At 41.8% G+C, this 23,314-nt stretch overlaps 1 protein-coding gene across 2 annotated transcripts in view; it reads right to left on the bottom strand.

The window, feature by feature from the left end:
- The window catches only part of LOC109873131 (endothelial cell-selective adhesion molecule), a 59,251-nt gene extending 42,053 nt beyond the window's left edge, over nucleotides 1-17,198 (bottom strand). For both annotated transcript variants that reach the window (XR_002252555.2, XM_020464682.2), the window contains exon 1: nucleotides 16,741-17,198. Coding sequence is in view for 1 of the 2 variants with exons in the window: in XM_020464682.2 (XP_020320271.1) it covers nucleotides 16,741-16,801 (61 nt within the window). In the remaining variant the exon portion in view is untranslated. The remainder of the gene's footprint in view (nucleotides 1-16,740) is intronic.
- Nucleotides 17,199-23,314: the final 6,116 nt, after the last annotated feature.

Consider the following 23,314-nt stretch of genomic DNA (forward strand, 5'->3'; position numbering starts at 1 on the left):
TCATTCATTCAGATCTAGGGTGTTATTTTAGTGTTCCCTTTATTTTTTTGAGCAGTGTATTTCAAGGCCTACCTTCCAACTCAGGAAAATCAAAAGAAAATCAGCCAAGACCTCCAAAAAAAAGAATTGTAGACCTCCACACGGTCTGGTTTATCCCTGGGAACAATTTCAAATGCCTGAAGGTACCACGTTCATCTGTACAAACAAAAGTACACAATTATAAAACACGATGGGACCACGCAGCCACCATACCGTTCAGGAAGGAGACGCATTCTGTCTCCTAGAGATGAACGTAATTTGGTGCGAAAAAGTGCAAATCAAGAACAGCAGCAAAAGGACCTTGAAGATGCTGGAGGAAACAGGTACAAAATTAAAACAAGTCCTATATCGACATAACCTGAAATGCCACTTAGCATGGAAGAAGCCACTTCGCCAAAACCTCCATAAAAAAAGCCAGACTACGGTTTGCACATGGGGACAAAGATCGTACTTTTTGGAGAAATGTCCTCTGGTCTGATGAAACAAAAATAGAACTGTTTGACCATAATGACCATCGTTATGTTTGGAGGAAAAAGGGGGGGGGGCTTGCAAGCCAAAGAAATACCATTCCAACCGTGAAGCACGGGGTTGGCAGCATCATGTTGTAGTGGTGCTTTGCTGCAGGAGGGACTGGTGCTATTCACAAAATAGATGGCATCATGAGGTAGGGAAATTATGTGGATATATTGAAGCAACATCTCAAGATGCAACATTCTGACACTTCACATTCTTAAAATAAAAAGTAGTGATCCTAACTGACCTAAGACAAGGAATTTTTACTAGGATTAAATGTCAGAAATTGGGGAAAACTGAGTTTAAATATATTTGGCTAAGGTGTATGTAAACTTTCGACTTCAACTTTATTCGTCGACAAACCCACTGGCTCCAGATCATCTATAAGTCTTTGCTAGGTAAAGCCCCGCCTTAGCTCACCATCGCAAAACCCACACATAGCACTCACTCCAGCAGGTGTATTTCACAGGTCATCCCCAAAGCCAACACCTAATTTGGCTGCCTTTCCTTCCAATTCTCTGCTGCCAATGACTGGAACAAATGGTGGGGGGGGGGGGGGGGGGGGGGAGAAATAAATAAAACTGAAGCTGGAGACCCATATCTCCCTCACTAACTAAGCATCAGCTGTCAGAGCAGCTTACCAATCACTGCACCTGTACACAGCCCATCTGTAAATAGCCCACCCAACTACCTCATCCCCATTTTGTTATTTATTTTTGCTCTTTTGCTTCCCAGTATCTCTACTTGCACATTAATCACTCCAGTGTTAATGCTAAATTGTAATTATTTTGCATCTATGGCCTATTTATTGCCTTACCTCCCTAATCTTACTACATTTGCACACAGTGTACAGACTTTTCTATTGTTATTGACTGTACGTTTGTTTATCCCATGTCCAACTCTGTTGTTTTTGTTACACTGCTTTGCTTCATCTTGGCCAGGTCGCAGTGGTAAATGAGAACTTGTTCTCAACTGGCCTACCTTGTTAAATAAAAGGTGAAATAAAAAAATAAGTGTCATTCAGAGGGTGAATAGGCAAGACAAAATATTTAAGTGCCTATGGTAGTAGGTGCCAGGCACACCGGCTTCGGTGTGTCAAGAACTGCAATGCTGCTGGGTTTTTCCACACGCAAAATTTTTCCGTGCGTATCAAGAATGGTCCACCACACAAAGGACACCCAATCGAACTTGACAACTGTGGGAAGCATTGGAATCAACATGGGCCAGCATCCCTTAACACTTTTGACACCTTATAGAGTTCACAAATTGAGGCTGTTCTGAGGGCAAAAGTGGGTGCAACTCAATATTAGGAAGGTGTTCTAATGTTTTGTACACTCAGTGTATAACTGTACACTCAACTTTGAAGTTGTCAGGGAAAACAATCCCAATTTCCGATAATGATAAGACTCAGCAATAACACTGGACTACCGGTTTGTCTATCGTCACGTGAAAGTAGCAACATTCTGTGCCTTTGGATCCGTGTTGCTTTTAATCAGTATTCCCAAAGACAGACATAGTAGCCGTGTTCCCTATGATTGGCAGGTAATGGGCGAAACAGTTCATCTGAAGGAGTAGGGTCACTTGATCAAGTGAAGGGATAATTAGACTGAATTATTGATCGCTTGTCAAGGAAAAAAATATTGTGGGATGTCCTTGACACCCACATAACTATTTTTACACTGGCAGTAAAGACCGATGAGGCGATGAACCTCCTAGCACTGTTAGGGGCCTGATAATTTCTCTTCAAGAAATGAGACGATGTGTCTTCCTTAGGTCTTCTTTGATGACAGGTAATGTTAGGGGGTAATACCATTGCGATTTCAGAATCCGAAAATGTGTGTTAACTGCAATAGGAGGTTATTATTTTCGGTGACGAATTCAACCGCCGAGGTCGGGAGACCCAAAGTGATTAAGGAGGAGATTAAAAGTATGAGACAGCCAGTCGTGTCACCCGAGTGGACATGGGCAAAATGAATAGAGATAAATGGATGAAACTCCGAGTCGCTGGTGGTGAGCGGGTTGCACTGGAAGAGCAAATAGTGGTAGGGTATGCAAAGAGCGTTATGGGGACTGATTAGGAGTTGGTCGCTGAATGTAACTTGGATGATTGCTGCATTGCATTTCTACAGTGCTTTTTCATCACATGGCTCTGAGAGACTGTTAGAGCTTGTGTGCGTCTGTGGATGTGTGCGTACTCCTGCCCAGTTCAGGATAACAGTCAAACCACACAATCTTCTAGGGAGTCGAGCATTACTACTTTCTGTCAAGCCTCATCTCAAAATGAGTGCAATTATGCAGCATCACAGGTCACGATAGGTCTGTCCTGGGTAGAGGCTGAGACCAGGTCAAATACTGTGTCATGGATATATTTCAGGGCAAAGAGTAGATGTGGAAACCCAAACAAGATCTAAACCGAGTGGCCCACTAACCTAGCTAACTGTGCTTAATGATTAGGTTAATGGACATGACTCCCATGGATCGTAACTCCCTGAGAAATCAATAGCTGTAATGAACAGTCACTAATGAAGTTTCAAAACATCAATGACCACGTTGACTAACAAATGGCCGACCATCACACTTCGTCTTTGCATAAACCATTTGTCTCAGTACAAAGCATTTGTAATGTACACGTTAAGCACGATTTGTGGCTGTCTAAACCTACAGTAGCAAAGCACACCCATTTACCTACAGATCTTATGCATATTTTTGAATCCCAATGCGCAAGGTGGATAGTTCCCCCTCAAGGAAATGTATTATTTGTACGGCAGTTGGTTAACAGTAGCATTTACATATTTTCCTTCCACTCTCCAGAAAAACATTGAAGTAACACTAATCTAGACTGCCTTCAGACTTAATCCTAATATATCCTGTTTAGCATTCAGTTTAAAAACGTCTACCTCTTTAAAAGACATCCAGAGAGATTATGGAGGCTCTGTGTGGTACGGTGCTGTGCCTTTGTAGGCTATTGTAGATGCATACATAAAAAACAAGTAACCACCAAACGAGAGGAAATTCCTCAATCGCTAGCAGAAGGGGACAAACCAAAAGGCAGAGAAAGATCTAGGGGAGGAGGAAGCGTTCAAAGAGGTTTGGGAATCACTGTGTTATGCTAATGCAACGTCTTACAAAAGGTATAGCATAGTATGCATTTAGTTTACATCAGTTCCTAATACAGTAAGGGAAGCTACTGAAGCCAGCATGGCCATTCAAAACTGAAAGGGGCCACAGTAACGTTGACTAAACAGTTGGCGACAATGACAGAAAAGTCAACCCCAGAGGCAAATAGTCCTCAAATATCAATGCCTTTAGTGGTCATTTAATGCTGGTAGGGCATTGTCTACTACAAGTGATGACAGAAAGTGACTTCTGGTCCCAAAAACAGCTTATCAAGCACTTCCTTTGGCGAGGGTCATGGAAATTACATTTGTACAATACTATTTTAGTGAGAACACACTTGAGGTTCCTAATTCAATTAGCATTCCATGTTTTATCTTAAGGCTTCAGTCACTTCTGTGTAGAATTAAGGAGTACGATTTAATTATGACAATTCTCAGACAACAATGACAGGGTGGGAGATTGACAGAAATTGTGAAATTGAGATATCTTTCATACTTTTCTGCACAAGGAGCACATTATAAAATGTGTGTACAGCACACTGACACTCTGTGGATGCCTTACATAAACAACAATTACATTTTAAAGAGAGAAAGCTGCACCTCCGAGCTCCACACCACACACACTATGGCTCCAGGACTGTTGTGTGACCAAAAAACAGAAATCCTGTAATTACACAGCACCATGGGAAGGCTGAGAGGACTGGAGGGAAGGTAAGAGCAAATAAAAAAGTTAAAGCTACAAAGTAAAAGGCTTGCCTATGGATCTATCTTTCTGATCTACACCCCTACTGTATTCCCAGTCATGTGAAATCCATAGATTAGGGCCTAATGAAAAACAATTTCCAAGATTTTTGCTGAATTTATATTTTTTTGTTTAACTTCTTATGGCTGCAGGGGCAGTATTGAGTAGCTTGGATGAAAGGTGGCCAGAGTAAACGGCCTGCTCCTCAGTCCCAGTTGCTAATACATGCATATTAGTATTGGATAGAAAACACTGAAGTTTCTAAAACTGTTTGAATGATGTCTGAGTATAAGAGAACTCATACGGCAGGCAAATCCAAACAGGAAGTGGGAAATCTGAGGTTGATCGATTGTCAACCCAGCCCCTATTGACTACACAGTGGGATATTGGTTATGTTGCACTTCCTAAGGCTTCCACTAGATGTCAACCGTCTTTAGAAAATTGAATGAGGCTTCTACTGTGATGTGGGGCCGGATGAGAGCTCTTTGAGTCAGTGGTCTGGCAGAGAGCCAGGTCCTGGTCACGCACATTTCACATGATAGCGACCTGCGTTCGATTGCTTTTCTACAGACAATGGAATTCTCCGGTTGGAACGTTATTGAAGATTTATGATAACATCCTAAAGATTGATTCTATACCTAGTTTGAAATGTTTCTACGACCTGTAATATAACCTTTTGAAGTTTTCGTCCGACGTTCGGCTGGACCTGCACAACCTTTTGGATTTGTGTACTAAACGCCCTAACAATAGTAGCTACTTGGACATAAATAATGGACATTATCGGAAAAAAACCATTTGTGGAACTAAGGATTCCTGGGAGTGCATTCTGATGAAGATCAAAGGTAAGGGAATATTTATAGATGTTATTTCTGATATCTGTTGAGTCCAACACAGCGGTTGCATTAAGGAGAGGTATATCTATATTTCCATGTCTAACAATTGTATTTTTATCAACATTTATAAATTAGTATTTCTGTCAAATGTGGCTCTGCAATATCACCGGATGTTTTTGGAACTAGTGAATGTAAAGTGCCAATGTATACAGAGATTTAGTTATATAACTATGAACTTTATACATGTATTGTGTAACATGAAGTCATAGGAGTGTCATCTGATGAAGATCAAAAGGTTAGTGATTAATTCTCTCCATTTGTGCTTTTTGTGACTCATCTCTTTGGCTGGAAAAATGGCTGTGTTTTTCTGTGAGTTGGTGGTGACCGAACAATCGTTTATGGTGCTTTCAATGTGAAGCCTATTTGAAATCGGACACTGTGGTGGGATTAACAACAAGATTACCTTTACGGTATAAGATACATGTATGTTTGAGGAATTTTAATTATGAGATTTCTGTTTTGAATTTGGCACCCTGCACTTTCACTGGCTGTTGTCATATCGATCCCGTTAACGGGATTGCTGCCCTAAGAAGTTTGAGATTCACCAGCACTATTGCCATGCTATTCCCTCCCTCCTGTCTGTAAGGCTCTGGTCTAGCTAGCTGGGGCTTTCATAGAGGTCAAACATTTTTATAACTAACCCAATATAGACAGCCTTTCGTTTCCAATAGGCGCAAATTAATCATAGTGGGCAGAACAAGCATGATGTGGGCAGAGCCAAGCACCAGCTAGTGAGATCATATTGGCATGTTCTAGCATGTATTTGCATATTGTTCTCTGACATTACCTGTATGCTGCAGTAGGAGGATTGGCTGATGGCGCCTGGGCCTTGATTTGCCATATGGGATTGCAGAGGACATCAGTCATTTTATATCAGAGGGGAAACAGTGGGGTTTTGCCCATAAAGGAAATCCAGGCTTAAGGCACACTTATCCAATTGCTATTAAATCGACTCAGATTCCTAGCTATATCACCTGTCCCAACCAGAATGACAAATAGGGGACAAGGAAAGTGCAGAGCAGAAGGAAAGTGACGTCTGTCTGAGACAGTTGTCCGGGGATGGCCTGTGTGGCAGAAGCCCCTAATTGGGCTGAGTTTCATTCCAAAATGTTGCCCCATCCCCCTCTGCCCACATTCGCTCCCTCTGTGGATCAGAGATCACTATAGCAGGGCTCCAGACTGCAACCATTTAGGCACATTTTGTAAATCCTTTGACTTGGCTGTGCGAGTTACATTTTTAATTGGTTGCATCAGAAAGCTGCACATTCTACATTGTCACCTCATGCAAACTGTCACATTTTGGGGAGACTAAAACCATGATTTGTTCAAACAGTAATGTGCATTACCCTCATAATTAAAAGTATCTGCACTGATCCTGTTTCGCTGGAGCCTGCTGCTGTGATGAGCAAGCCACTCTCTCCCCCTCTTCCTTCCCGCACTGGGAGAAAAAAAAAATGCACTCATTGTAGGCTATAACATTTCATAATTCAATTGACAGAACGTTTGATGCACAAATATCATACCTCCAAGACATGCTAACCGCTCACCATTGAAATAACAGGAAAGGTTAGCATTTTTTGGGGGAGGGGGTATGACGGGAGTCTTAACTTTCTCAATCACTCATTCAGAACAATCAATAATCATGGCAGTATACACATTAATTTAGAAGTGATTAGAAACATCCTATTCTTATTTAGAATTTAAAAAAGTGACAGAAAAAGATCAATAGAAACTAATGTGACACAAAATATGTACAAAAGTGCTGTAATTTCTAAATGGTTCAGCCGATACGTATGAAAATACCCTCAAATTAAAGCTGACAGTCTACACTTTATCCTCAGTCATTGTATCATTTCAAACCCAAAGTGCTGAGAAGAGTCAATACACAGGATCAGAACTGACCACAGTTCTCTTGGACTCCCAATTGGACAACCCTCATTTCACCTTGTAAGAACAAGTGCCACAGGTTGTTGTTAGTCATTACATCTAACAATAGTCCAGATAAATCCACAATCCTGTGACAAATCAAAAGCATACCAGTTGCTCGAGTCCCACACAAGGGACCAGCGACTTCAAATTGGGCCGGTAATCCAGGCTCTAAACAGGGTCTTTGGCAAGCCTTCAGTCCCTATTATTTTAAGAAATAAGCCATTAGAGATAAGGCCAAGTTAGAACAACCCCCCCAAAAAAACAGAAATCTTTGATCTTTATTTCTATTTTTTTTTTAAATATATATGTTTTTATATACACACACACACATAAAAACATTTTTTTTTAAAGTACTGAAGTAGGTGAACTGGGAATTGCGTCTTCAGGGACGACTCTCCAAACGTCAAGCTCAATGGGATGATCTGGTTAGTCAGATCTTCTCTTCCCAGGAATGGTGTGTTTGGAATGGAAGATTAATTGCACAGAGATTGGCTTGGCTCTCAGATAAAGTGGGCTCCATACTCCATTCCATAAGGAACCTGTAATTTGGTCTTATCGGGTGTTCACACACCCCAAAACCTGTTCTCCGTTTCGACACATGGTCTACAATGTCACACACAGAACATGTCAAATCAAAAGTTTGTCACGTGCGCCAAATTCAACACGTGTAAAGCCAGAGCTCTGGAAAAGTGTGTGTTCCGCGGACCATCTAGGCTTCTGATATGTTTGTATTAAAAGCCTATATTGAATTCACAAGTTCTTTTAAGTGTTATATTTTGTAATGATCCTCCACGACACTATGTATAAGATAAACAGAGAGTAGCAGCAGTGTAAAAGAGGGGTTGGGGGAGGCACACAATGCAAATAGTCCGGGTAACCATTGGTTACCTGTATAGGAGTTTTATGGCTTGGGGGTAAACACTGTTGAGAAGCCTTTTTGTCCTAGACTTGGCACGCCGGTACCGCTTGCGATGCGGTAGTAGAGAGAACAGTCTATGACTGGGGTGGCTGGGGTCTTTGACAATTTTTAGGGCCTTCCTCCGACACCGCCTGCTGTAGAGGTCCTGGATGGCAGGCAGCTTTGCCCCAGTGATGTACTGGGCCTTGCGGTCGGAGGCCGAGCAATTGCCGTACCAGGCAGTGATGCAACCAGCTGTAGCTGTAGAAGGATCTCAGGACCCATGCCAAATTTATTTAGTTTCCTGAGGGGGAATAGGCTTTGTCGTGCCCTCTTCACGACTGTTTGGACCAATCTAATTTGTTGTTGATGTGGACACCAAGGACTTTGAAGCTCTCAACCTGCTCCACTACAGCCCCGTCGATGAGAATGGGTAAGTGCTCAGTGCTCCTTTTCCTGTACTCCACAATCATCTCCTTAGTCTTGGTTACATTGAGGGATAGGTTGTTATTCTGGCCTCCTCCCCATAGGCGGTCTCGTCGTTGTCGGTCTCGTCGTTGTCGGTGATCAGGCCTACCACTGTTGTGTCGTCAGCAAACTTAACGATGGTGTTGGAGTCGTGCCTGGCCATGCAGTCGTGGGTGAACAGGGAGTACAGGAGGGGACTGAGAACGTAGCCTTGGGGAGCTCCAGTGTTGAGGATCAGCATCGCAGATGTGTTGCTACCTACCCTCACCACCTGGGGCGGCCTGTCAGGAAGTCCAGGATCCAGTTGCAGAGGGAGGTGTTTAGTCCCAGGATCCTTAGCTTAGTGATGAGCTTTGAGGGTACTATGGTGCTGAATGCTGAGCTGTAGTCAAAGAACAGCATTCTCACATAGGTGTTCCTAATGTCCAGGTGGGAAAGGGCAGTGTGGAGTGCAATAGAGATTAACCTGTGGATCTGTTTGGGTGGTATGCAAATTGGAGTGGGTCTAGGGTTTCTGGGATAATGGTGTTGATGTGAGCCATTACCAGCCTTTCAAAGCACTTCATGGCTACGGAAGTGAGTGCTACGGGTCTGTAGTCATTTAGGCAGGTTGCCTTTGTGTTCTTGGGCACAGGGACTATGGTGGTCCGCTTGAAGCATGTTGGTATTACAGACTCAATCAGGGACATGTTGAAAATGTCAGTGAAAACACCTGCCCGGAACACACCTCCTGGTAATCGGTCTGGCCCCGCAGCCTTGTGTATGTTGACCTGTTTAAAGGTCTTACTCACGTCAGCTACGGAGATCGTGATCACACAGTCGTCCGGAACAGCTGATGCTCTCATGCATGCCTCCGTGTTGCTTGCCTCGAAGCAAGCATAGAAGTGATTTAGGTCGTCTGGTAGGCTCGTGTCACTGGGCAGCTCGTGGCTGTGCTTCCCTTTGTAGTCTAATAGTTGGCAAGCCCTGCCACATCCGACGAGCGTCAGAGCCGGTGTAGTATGATTCAATCTTAGTCCTGTATTGACACTTTGCCTATTTGATGGTTCGTTGCAGGGCATAGCAGGATTTCTTGTAAGCTTCCGTGTTAGAGTCCCGCACCTTGAAAGCGGCAGCTCTACCCTTTAGCTCAGTGCGAATGTTGCCTGTAAATCGATGGCTTCTGGTTGGGGTATGTACGTGTAACAGTATAACTTTAGACCGTCCCCTCGCCCATACCTGGGCGCGAACCAGGGACCCTCTGCACACTTCAACAGTCACCCACGAAGCATCGTTACCCATCGCTCCACAAAAGCCAAGGGGAACAACTACTTCAAGGTCTCAGAGCAAGTGACGTCACCGATTGAAACACTATTTAGCGCGCAACACCGCTAACTAAGCTAGCCGTTTCACATCCGTTACATACGTACAGTCACTGTGGGGACGACATCATCAATGCACTTATTGATAAAGCCAGTGACTGATGTGGTGTATTCCTCAATGTCATCGGAAGAATCCCGGAACATGTTCCAGTCATGTTCCAGTCTGTGATAGCAAAGCAGTCCATTTTTTTATAGACCGAGTCACTGGTGCTTCCTGCTTTAAATGTTTGCTTGTAAAGCAGGAATCTGGAGGACAGGGTTGTGATCAGATTTACCAAATGGAGGGCGAGGGAGAGCTTTGTATGAGTCTGTGTGTGGAGTAGAGGTGTTCTATAATTTCTTTCCCTCTGGTTGCACATTTAACATGTTGATAGAGATTTGGTAGAACTGATTTAAGTTTCCCTGCATTAAAGGCCACTAGGAGCGCCGCGTCTGGGTGAGTAGTTTCCTGTTTGCTTATTTCCTTATACAGCTGACTGAGTGCAGTCTTAGTGCCAGCATCTGTCTGTGGTGGTAAATTAACAGCCACAAAAAGTATAGCTGAGAAGTCTCTAGGCAAGTAGTGTGGCCTGCAGTTTATCACAATATACTCTACTTCAGGCGAGCAAAATCTCGAGACTTCCTTAGATTTCGTACACCAGCGGTTTACAAATATGCACAGACCGCCCCCCCTCGTCTTACCAGAGTGTGCTGTTCTATCCTGCCGGTGCAGAGTGTATCCTTCTAACTGAATATCCATGTCGTCATTCAGCCGCGATTCCGTGAAGCATAGGATATTACAGTTTTTTTATGTCCCATTGGTAGGATATTCGTGATCTTACCTCGTCTAGTTTATTGTCCAATGATTGCACGTTGGCGAGTAATATTGACGGTAACGGCAGCTTTCATAGTTGTCTTCTGCGGGTCCAGACGATCTTTGTCTAATCAGAGGTGAGTGATCACTGTCCTGATATTCAGAAGCTCTTTTCTGCCGTAAGATACGGTTGCAGAAACATTATGTACAAAATAATTTACAACTATTGCGTAAAAAAATATATAGCACAATTGGTTAGGAGATCGTAAAATGGCGGCCATCCCCTCCGGGGCCAACTTCATTGCACATAATGTCAATCAATGTCTCTAGAAACAGGGGAGTGATAAATCGTTCTGGCAGAACATTAATGAGGCTAGTCATTATCGTTGAGCTGGGTAATATTAACATTTGCTTGTGCACGGTCAGTTTATATGTTAGGACTGTATTGTGTCATTAACCAGCGTGTTGCTTGTTCCATCTACCTATCGCATCGTCTAACAAGTATAGCATTTTGAATAGAAATTATTTGTTCATAAAATAAGTAAAAAAGGTCATTAAATGTAGGTCTAATTATTCAACAAGTGCAGTTGAAGTCAGAAGTTTACATACACCATACACCTTATGTGTATGTAAACCTTACATTTTAATGCCGTTTCACAATTCCTGACATTTAATCCTCGTACAAATTCCCTGTCTTAGGTCAGTTAGGATTACCACTATTTTAAGAATGTGAAATGTCAATAGTCGAGAGTAATTATATTTCAGCTTTTATTGCTTTCATCAAATTCCCAGTGGGTCAGAAGTTTACATACACTCAATTACCATTTGGGAGCATTGCCTTTAAAAATGTTTAACTTGGGTCAAAAGTTTCTGGTAGTCTTCCACAAGCTTCTCACAATAAGTTGTGTGAATTTTGGCCCATTCCTCCTGACAGAGCTGGTGTAACTAAGTCAGGTTTGTAGGCCTCCTTGCTCACACACGCTTTTTCAGTTCTGCCCATAAAACTGTCTATGGGATTGAGGTCAGGGCTTTGTCATCCTTAAGCCATTTTGCCACAACTTTGGAAGTATGCTTGGGATTGTTATCCATTTGGAAGACCCATTTGCAACCAAGCTTTAGCTTCCTGACTCATGTCTTGAGATGTTGCTTCAATATATCCACCTAGTTTTAATCCATTTTGTGAAGTGCACCAGTCCCTCCTACAGCAAAGCACCCCCACAACATGCTGCCACACCTGTGCTTCACGGTTGGGATGGTGTTCTTTGGCTTGCAAGCATCCCCCTTTTCCATCCAAACATAATAATGGTCATTATCGCCAAACAGTTCTATTTTAGTTTCATCACACCAGAGGACATATCTCCAAAAGTACAATCTTGTCCCCATGTGAAGTTGCAAACCGTAGTCTGGCTATTTTAATGGTGGTTTGGGAGCAGATGCTTCTTCCATGCCGAGCGGCCTTTCAGGTTATGTCGATATAGGACTTGTTTTACTGTGGCTATAGATAATTTTGTATCGGTTTCCTCAAGCATCTTCACAAGGTCCTTTGCTGTTGTTCTGGGATTGACGTACAAAGTACACTCATCTCTAGGAGCCAGAACACGTCTCCTTCCTGAGCGGTATGACGGCTGCATGGTCCCATGGTGTTTATACTTGCGTACTAATGTTTGTACAGATGAACGTGGTACCTTCAGGAATTTGGAAATTGCTCCAAAGGATGAACCAGACTTGTGGAGGTCTACAATCTTTCTTCAGAGGGCTTGGCTAATTTCTTTAGATTTTCCAATTATCTCAAGCACTGAGGCACTGAGTTTGAAGATGGGCCTTGAAATACATCCACAGGTACACCACCAATTGACTCAAATTATGTAAATTAGCCTATATCAGAAGCTTCTAAAGCCATGACATCATTTTCTGAAATTGTCCAAGCTGTTTGAAGGCACAGTCTACTTAGTGTATGTAAACTTCTGACCCACTGGAATTGTGATAGTGAATTAATCTGTCTAAACAATTTTTGGAAATATTACTTGTGTCATTCAAAGTAGATGTCCTAACCGACTTGCCAAAATTATAGTTAACTTCTTGATGCACCCATCCCGTTACCGGGATCATTTTCATCAACATCCGCTGAATTGTAGAGAGCCAAATTCAAATTAAATTACTAAAAATATTTAATTTGCATTAAATCACAAGTGCAATATAGCAAAACACAGCTTAGCTTGTTGTTAATCCACCTGGCATGTCAGATTTCAATAAAGCTTTTCAGGGAAACCATACCAAGCGTTTATGTAAGGACATCTCTCTCAGTAGACAAAATATTACAAACAGCTAGCAGCCGAGTAGATTGGTCACGAAAGTCAGAAAAGCAATATATTAAATCGCTTACCTTTGATGATAGTCAGATCTTTGCACTCACGAGACTCCCAGTTACACAATAAATGTTCCTTTAAGAATTTTTATTTCCAAAATACCTCCATTTGGTTGGCGCGTTATGTTCAGAAATCCACAGGCTCGAGCGGTCACGATGTCGCAGACAAATTCCAAATAGTATCCGTAAGGTTTATAGAAACTTGTCAAACGTTTTTTTATAATCAAGCAATCCTCAGGTTGTTTTTACAATATATAAGTCGATAATATATCAACCAGGACTGTAGCTTCTTCAATAGGAGAGCGAGAGAAAATGGCTGTTCCTCATGCAAAACTCTGCTGGCACCCAGCCATACACTGACGCAATGGGTTCTTTCTCACTAATTTTTCAAAATAAAAGCCTGAAACTATGTCTAAAGACTGCTCACACCTTGAGGAAGCCATTGGAAAAGGAATATGGTTGATATCCCTTTAAATGGAGGCAAGGCATCCAATGGAACAGAGAGCTTTCAGGAAAAAGAGCACTTCCAGGTTGGATTTTCCTCAGGTTTTCGCCTGCAATATCAGTTCTGTTATACGCACAGACAGACAATATTTTGACCGTTTTGGAAACTTGAGTGTTTTCTATCCTAATCTGACAATTATATGCATATTCTAGTTTCTGGGCCTGAGAAATAGGCAGTTTCAATTGGGTCCGTTTTTCATCCAAACACAGAAATACTGCCCCCTACACTCAACAAGACATTTGTGGAAAGGTTGAAAAACGAGTTAACAATTCCAACATAAGTTTATGTAAACTTCCAACTTCAACTGTATGTTCTCCATATACATTACTGATCCAAATTATCCAGATAACCCTGAACCAACCCTTGCGATCAGACTGAAAGAGCAAAAAGCTTTCAAGTGTAACAATACTGGTACAGCTTTCCTTTGACCCACCTTACCCACTTCAGTAATTAGCAAAAACAAGTCCAGGGACATCAAGTTGTGGGGGAAAGAAATGAAACTCATTTATTTTCAGAATGAGATTCTGTAAAGTACTGGAAACACCACAAGGTCATTTAAACAGTTACAACATAATTATGTAGTCAACCAATTGAACTGAGACTAATGGAATTCAAATGAGCTAAACCAAAACGACTAGGGTCTGACTTGAAAATCCTAATTGATTTAGGGATCTCGGGACAATGTAACTAACACCATGTGATGGGCCTATGAAATATGATTACTGTATGTCTTATAGTGCCTGACATGGCAACATGTTCTGCCGTGTTGAAAGAACAGAGAGCATGCTGAAGTTCCAAATTAAACAAACCTAGCTTCTAAATGACCAACTGCGCAAGAAGCTGCCATGAAAACAACAATGCTGGCGCCTGGCTTGATAGTATTTTAATGGCATGGGGTGCCACACACACACGCAGTGCAGCAGTGTACTATCAATACTCATTAGTCTAATGTAGTCTACTTTACTCCAGACTTCAGTTCCAAGACACTAGTTTTCCCAACTTCATACCCAAAACTAATTTACATTGCCTTTTCAATCAAATGATTAATGGGTAAAAAAACAAAACACCACAGGTTATCCTGTTTTCAAGAACACAAATTCCTTACATGACTAATTATGAAACATAGCCATAGGGATGAAGGCATGCCAGGAGATGGCTACAGATTGTTACACCAGATAATGTGATTTTACAACAGAGTTTTGGTATCCAGTACTGGGAGTTACAGTTTAAGTACTGTTTGGTGTAGCACAGAATTTTAGACCAACCAAGTCACCCACACATCTTCTAAAATGTACGTGTCCAACAATGTTTGCGCCACCATATTTTAAATGGAGAATCTCTCATTGATTGAGACATGTGGTGCTGCATGTCATGATGACACTCACCGGTCTCAGGCAACGAGAGAAGATTTGAAATAGACAAGATGGCGGAGTACACATTGCTGGATTACTTCATTTTAGTAACGGAGCATTTTCTAGATTCAAAACGAACCATCTGCAACTGGACACAGATATTTTAGAAGATACATGTTTGGCCGAATCGAGAATGAAGATGTGTAGCCATGTTAAAAGGGACATTTCTAAAGTGTTCAACTTCATATTCATCTTTCCAGCACCACCCCAACATCATGTGAAAATGGCACATTTCTATGTTCTGCAATAAAACAGATGAAGTAGTATTTCCAATGACATCAACCAATTAGTAGGCAATGCCTACTCATAATTGGTTAAAATCACAATGCACAACAATGTAGTCATTGGAAACACTTTACAACAAAACATACTCGCAGTTTTCACATATGTTGATGTTGGGGTGGTGCTGGAGATTATGAATATGACATTACCCTTCAAGGTTGGTCGAACATTATTTGTGCTACACCAAACAGTACCTAACCTGCAACTTCCAGTAATGGATACAAGAACCTGGTGAATCACATTACCCTGGTGTAAAAATCTGTAGCTTGCCCAGAGAATGAGAAGCTTCCTGTTAGCAGGATGCTATTCACAACCATTTCCTCCCATGCTTTGGCCCTCAGGGGATACACCTGCTGTAGAGTCAAACAGCTGAAGTAAAGGCCGAAAACTCATGTTGAGAAATTTTTATTATAATAGCAATAAGTCCGACAGGTTATTGTTCAGCTACCTAGCAGTTTTTTTCTGCACTTCATACTCAAGACAAGAGTGTGAGGATAGATTTCATTAACCATGTGTCAAGGAATGAGTCCTTGTAATACTCCTTACTATTTGAAACACTATTGGCAATGCCTCACCTTGTTAAGGTGAAATAAGCTACGGGTGAGATTGCCTGCATCAGCACATGTGATTGTTTTGGAAACAAAAGGATATAAACTGAAGGATAAATTTGACAAAAACATTACCGATTTAAAATAGTTCAAGTGTACAATATTTTGAAAATTGTGTCCAATTCTAAAACCAGACAAATGGCAGACTTTTTTTTTACATGGTCAATCAACAAAATTAGTACCATAATTAGGGTTGCAAAATTCCAGTAAACATTCGCAAAATTACAAGGATTTCTAGAAAACCCGATTGGAGGATTGCTGGATTTCCTGTTATCCCCTCTTTATTCCAGTTCTTTCAACCAGGATATCTGGACAACCTGAGAATGTGGGTAAAATTCCTGGAATTTTGCAACCCTAGTACCATAATCTTTTTTTTTGGGGGGGGGGGGGGGGGGGGGGGGAGTAATCTCACTAGTATGACCAAGACTGTTGATGTTAGAAAGCTTGAGTGACAAAACAACACTTTGCTAAACAGTGTAAACCCACTGTTCAGGCAGTGTCTGTCCATCTAATAAATTAATTGTTCTTCCCTGCCTCAGCGCTCAGAATTATGCATAACACACTTGTAAATTGAGGAATATTAAATCGTCCACTTCTCCATATTTCAATGATACATTTTAGTATTACTGGCTATTCGGTCTTGTAGGTTCCTGTCATTCAGAGGCACCAAGAAAAATGTTTCTATGTTGTCGGTGTTAGCTCGACAATTTTTGGTTGGTTACAAACACCTTAAAATATCCAGAATAAGCAATTGAAAAACAACTGCCACTTAAAAGAAAATGCGTTAATTCAAACTCAAAATGACCATCGTCTTACCTGGAAAATACAAGAGAAATGGAAGTGACAGCAAGGTGCCAAATTTCCGCAAAGTATACATCTCCACAGTATGCGCTTTCGGTCACCCCACAATCTCTGTTTCCAGTCGTAACGTATACGGTCTTCCCGTTATCAGTGCGCAATTTCACTTTGGGTAATGTGAAGTCTTTCAATTTTGGTAGCGCGTTTACAGTAGGCAATGTGACCTCAGCGGCAGTTGACGTGACAGACTCGCATTTGGCGTTCAGCATCTGGCGCGAGGAATTGTTCCAGTGAACGACTTCGGCAAGTGCCCAAGCCTACAAAAATGTCTTCGTCAACTTTCCCTTTTACGCTTTGGGCCATTGAATATTTGGATAAAATGGTTGTCATCATGAGAAAGCTCTGCCCTGCCACCTCAACGAGCGCCACCTGTGCTCATTAGCAACACCCTCTCGGAATTCTTCGCAGCGCACTACCGGTGCAGCAGTTCTATTTAAGCGTTAATGCCCGAGGAGATGAGGTATATGACCAATATACTAAGGCTAAGGGCTGTTCTTGCTCTCGACGCAATGTTGAGTGCCTGGATACAGCCATTAGCTATGGTATATTGGTCATATATAGCCTATACCACAAACTCCATAGGTGCCTTATTGCTATTATCTGGTAAGCAACTTAATGAAAACAGTAAAAAGTTATTTTTGTCATACCCATGGAATATGGTCTGAGAACCCATGGCTTTCAGCCAATCTGCATTCAGGGCTCAAACGACCCAGTTTATAATCCCAAATAGAACCGTGGTACATTGGTACACATGATTGCATATTGCACAGCCTAGGCCTACATATTATGTAAGAGATAAACTCCCATGTTCTGTACATTAACTAGGAAATACATGAAAGACAATGCAGCCAGGGCCGGCTTAATGCAGTGGCTTACCAAGGCTAAAGCCCCTGTGCCCAGGCCTGTGGGGGGCCCAAGAGGCAGCAAAAAATAAACATAAAAAGGAAATATATACAGTATATACAGTGTATTATACAGTATATATTATATCTATACTATATATCCTACTGTTCAAAAGTTTGGGGTTATTTAGAAATGTCTTTGTTTTTGAAAGAAAAGCACTTTTTCTGTCCATTAAAATAACATCAAATTGATCAAAGATTTTTCATGTAATATCTAAATAGGCGTACAGAGGGCCATTATCAGCAACCATCACTCCTGTGTTCCAATATCACATTGTGTTTGCTAATCCAAGTGTATCATTTAAAAGGCTAATTGATCATTAGATAACCATTTTGCAATTATGTTAGCACAGCTGAAAACTGTTGTTCTGATTAACGAAGCAAAACAACTGACCATCTTTTGACTTGTTGAGTATCAGGAGCATCAGCATTTGTGGGTTTGATTACAGCCTCAAAATGGCCAGAAACAAAGACCTTTCTTCTGAAACTCATCAGTCTTTTCTTGTTCTGAGAAATGAAGGCTATTCCATGCAAGAAATTGCCAAGAAACTGAAGATCTCGTACAACGCTGTGTACTACTCCCTTCACAGAACAGCGCAAACGGTCTCTAACCAGAATAGAAATAGGAGTGGGAGGCCCCAGTGCACAACTGAGCAAGAGGACAAGTACATTAGTGTCTAGTTTGAGAAACAGACGCCTCACAAGTCCTCAACTGGCAGCTTCATTAAATACTATCCACAAAACACCAGTCTCAATGTCAATAGTGAAGAGGCGACACCGGGATGCTGGCCTTCTAGGCAGAGTTGCAATGAAAAGCCATATCTCAGACTGGCCAATAAAAATAAAATATTAAGATGCGCAAAAGAACACAGACACTGGACAGAGGAACTCTGCCTAGAAGGCCAGCATCCTGGAGTCGCCTCTTCACTGTTGACGTTGAGACTGGTGTTTTGTGGGTACTATTTAATGAAGCTGCCAGTTGAGGACTTGTGAGGTGTCTGTTTCTCAAACTAGATATACAGTGCATTTTGAAAATATTCAAACCCCTTCCCCTTTTCCACATTTTGTTATGTTACAGCCTTATTCTATAATTGATTTAATCATTTTTTTCCCATTCATCAATCTACACACAATAAGAAAGGAGGACCAAGGCACTATTCATATAATTCATTAAAAGGCCTTTATTTGTATGGCATGTTCAATGGAAACAACATTTTACAACTCTGATGGATTTCAGCTGCATGGCCTTCGTCAGGGAGTACAAAGATAATACAATGTCTTCTTTTGAACAGCTTTTTCCAATCTATACTGATTTGAAGAAGGAGTGGTTACAGAATTCATTGGACAACACCTAGTAAGCATTACTATTAAAAAGCGAAATAATGTAGATATGTTATCAAAAATGCATCTCAATGCTAGAAGCAACAGAACCCCTAGAAAGGACTCTGTATTATGAAGTTTCCAGCTAATGGAGCACAAGGTGAAACTGAATTTAGAGATAAATGGAAGGCTATTCTCATCAAGTGTTCTTTTGACCTAATGCTACTTCTAATAGAGGAAGCTAAAAAGGACAGACAAGTAGTCTAAACAGAAAGAAGTCAAAAGGAACATTTCAGAACACAGTGACAATTCCAACAAAGCACAATGCGATGGGATTATGAAAGAGAAAATAGACACATTCACTCTGACAATGAAACAAGACAAGCTAAAGAAATGTAAAAGAGATGAAGTAGACTTCAGAGATGGTAAGCTCTTTGCCCGGAGAAAACCAACCCGCAAGAATTCAGAATCACATCTGCAGAGGATGAAGCCTAGATCTGGTTCTTTCAACTTTACGAGCAGCGACGATGAGGATCACCCCACACAGTCTGAGTCCGGCTCCTCCCAAGATTTTTTAGACCAGGAAGAGGAGCCACGCAGGTTCCCCAACAAGAGAAGGAGACGACACAGAAGAGGCCAACACGGAAGGTAGGAAGATATCAGGACTATCAAACCACACGGAGCAGGACCAGAACAAGGGTGTGATCAGTATTTCTGGAGAACCCCTTTCTAATGATTGTGTAAGGGTCTTGTCTAAAGGACTGTCCTTTTCCCCCACATACTCGACGAATGAATTCAATACAAAGATTGACCTATTTTAGTTTCTACAGGAATCTACATCTGAAGGCCTGGTACAAGCAAAACATCTCTCCAACTACAGACACCAGTGTTTCAGGTCAGGCAGTTTCTGTGCCCTCAAAAATCAAATCAAATCAAATTTATTTATATAGCCCTTCGTACATCAGCTGATATCTCAAAGTGCTGTACAGAAACCCAGCCTAAAACCCCAAACAGCAAGCAATGCAGGTGTAGAAGCACGGTGGCTAGGAAAAACTCCCTAGAAAGGCCAAAACCTAGGAAGAAACCTAGAGAGGAACCAGGCTATGTGGGGTGGCCAGTCCTCTTCTGGCTGTGCCGGGTGGAGATTATAACAGAACATGGCCAAGATGTTCAAATGTTCATAAATGACCAGCATGGTCGTATAATAATAAGGCAGAACAGTTGAAACTGGAGCAGCAGCACAGTCAGATGGACTGGGGACAGCAAGGAGTCATCATGTCAGGTAGTCCTGGGGCATGGTCCTAGGGCTCAGGTCCTCCGAGAGAGAGAAAAAAAAGAGAGAATTAGAGAGAGCATATGTGGGGTGGCCAGTCCTCTTCTGGCTGTGCCGGGTGGAGATTAAAACAGAACATGGCCAAGATGTTCAAATGTTCATAAATGATCAGCATGTTCGAATAAATTTGATTTGAGAGGGCCCCAGTAAGCCAGTGACTCAGCCCCTGTAATAGGGTTAGAGGCAGAGAATCCCAGTGGAAAGAGGGGAACCGGCCAGGCAGAGACAGCAAGGGCGGTTCGTTTCTCCAGAGCCTTTCCGTTCACCTTCCCACTCCTGGGCCAGACTACACTCAATCATATGACCCACTGAAGAGATGAGTCTTCAGTAAAGACTTAAAGGTTGAGACCGAGTTTGCGTCTCTGACATGGGTAGGCAGACCGTTCCATAAAAATGGAGCTCTATAGGAGAACGCCCTGCCTCCAGCTGTTTGCTTAGAAATTCTAGGGACAATTAGGAGGCCTGCGTCTTGTGACCGCAGCGTACGTGTAGGTATGTACGGCAGGACCAAATCAGAGAGATAGGTAGGAGCAAGCCCATGTAATGCTTTGTAGGTTAGCAGTAAAACCTTGAAATCAGCCCTTGCTTTGACAGGAAGCCAGTGTAGAGAGGCTAGCACTGGAGTAATATGATCAAATTTTTGGGTTCTAGTCAGGATTCTAGCAGCCGTATTTAGCACCAACTGAAGTTTATTTAGTGCTTTATCCGGGTAGCCGGAAAGTAGAGCATTGCAGTAGTCTAACCTAGAAGTGACAAAAGCATGGATAAATTTTTCTGCATAATTTTTGGACAGAAAGTTTCTGATTTTTGCAATGTTACGTAGATGGAAAAAAGCTGTCCTTGAAATGGTCTTGAAATGTTCTTCAAAAGAGAGATCAGGGTCCAGAGTAATGCCGAGGTCCTTCACAGTTTTATTTGAGACGACTGTACAACCATTAAGATTAATTGTCAGATTCAACAGAAGATCTCTTTGTTTCTTGGGACCTAGAACAAGCATCTCTGTTTTGTCCGAGTTTAAAAGTAGAAAGTTTGCAGCCATCCACTTCTTTATGTCTGAAACACATGCTTCTAGCAAGGGCAATTTTGGGGCTTCACCATGTTTCATTGAAATGTACAGCTGTGTGTCATCCGCATAGCAGTGAAAGTTAACATTATGTTTTCGAATAACATCCCCAAGAGGTAAAATATATAGTGAAAACAATAGTGGTCCTAAAACGGAACCTTGAGGAACACCGAAATTTACAGTTGATTTGTCAGAGGACAAACCATTCACAGAGACAAACTGATATCTTTCCGACAGATAAGATCTAAACCAGGCCAGAACTTGTCCGTGTAGACCAATTTGGGTTTCCAATCTCTCCAAAAGAATGTGGTGATCGATGGTATCAAAAGCAGCACTAAGGTCTAGGAGCACGAGGACAGATGCAGAGCCTCGGTCCGATGCCATTAAAATGTAATTTACCACCTTCACAAGTGCCGTCTCAGTGCTATGATGGGGTCTAAAACCAGACTGAAGCATTTCGTATACATTGTTTGTCTTCAGGAAGGCAGTAAGTTGCTGCGCAACAGCCTTTTCAAAATTTTTTGAGAGGAATGGAAGATTCGATATAGGCCGATAGTTTTTTATATTTTCTGGATCAAGGTTTGGCTTTTTCAAGAGAGGCTTTATTACTGCCACTTTTAGTGAGTTTGGTACACATCCGGTGGATAGAGAGCCGTTTATTATGTTCAACATAAGGGCCAAGCACAGGAAGCAGCTCTTTCAGTAGTTTAGTTGGAATAGGGTCCAGTATGCAGCTTGAAGGTTTAGAGGCCATGATTATTTTCATCATTGTGTCAAGAGATATATTACTAAAACACTTGAGCGTCTCTCTTGATCCTAGGTCCTGGGAGAGTTGTGCAGACTCAGGACAACTGAGCTTTGAAGGAATACGCAGATTTAAAGAGGAGTCCGTAATTTGCTTTCTAATAATCATAATCTTTTCCTCAAAGAAGTTCATGAATTTATCACTGCTAAAGTGAAAGTCATCCTCTCTTGGGGAATGCTGCTTTTTAGTTAGCTTTGCGACAGTATCAAAAAGGAATTTCGGATTGTTCTTATTTTCCTCAATTAAGTTTGAAAAATAGGATGATCGAGCAGCAGTAAGGGATCTTCGGTACTGCACGGTACTGTCTTTCCAAGCTAGTCGGAAGACTTCCAGTTTGGTGTGGCGCCATTTCCGTTCCAATTTTCTGGAAGCTTGGTTCAGAGCCTGGGTATTTTCTGTGTACCAAAAACACATTTTAAGCTCAAGTCCACCTTTTGTCCCATTGTCCAGAATGCCACACGAAATACATTTGCCCAAGAAGGTGAGTTTTGATGTGGAGAATCTGTTTAAGGGTAAAATAGACTCTAACCAAACACAATGTAACCCTTCTAAGTCAGAGAGGGCTGCAGTTGAATCCTTGTCCAAAAATGGACGGATTGTGGTTAAAAAGCAGACAAAGGTGGCGCTACAGTAGTGTGCAGTAAAGACAAATATGTGACCGAAGCCTACCGTCAGTTAGACAATGATGAGTTCTACCAATCTCCTCACAGAAGCTAAGGAGAGTGGCTACATTTCAGACAATGAGTTCAAATATCTTTTCCTTGGCAGTCTGCGTGTGGCTTATTTTTTTATCTTCTTCCAAAAGTCCACAAGAATCTTGAAAACCCTCCAGGCAGAACAATATAGGTACAGCGTCCTTTTTAGTCACCATGGGTGTGGAGTCTCTATACACCACCAGTGAACATGAACAAGGATTGGCAGCTATGCACCATTTCTTGAGTACCCGGCCTGAGACTGAGATGCCTCCCACAGAATTAATTATCTCACTGACTGAATGGACTCTTAATAATAACATTTTGTCTTTCAGGACTGTATTTTTAAACAAGCCAAAGGGTGTGCCATGGGAACTTGCTACAGCCCTTCCTACGCTGGTTTGTACTTAGGTAAAT

Source organism: Oncorhynchus kisutch, linkage group LG28 (genome assembly GCF_002021735.2).
Source record: "Oncorhynchus kisutch isolate 150728-3 linkage group LG28, Okis_V2, whole genome shotgun sequence".
NCBI classification, from domain to species: Eukaryota; Metazoa; Chordata; class Actinopteri; order Salmoniformes; family Salmonidae; genus Oncorhynchus; species Oncorhynchus kisutch.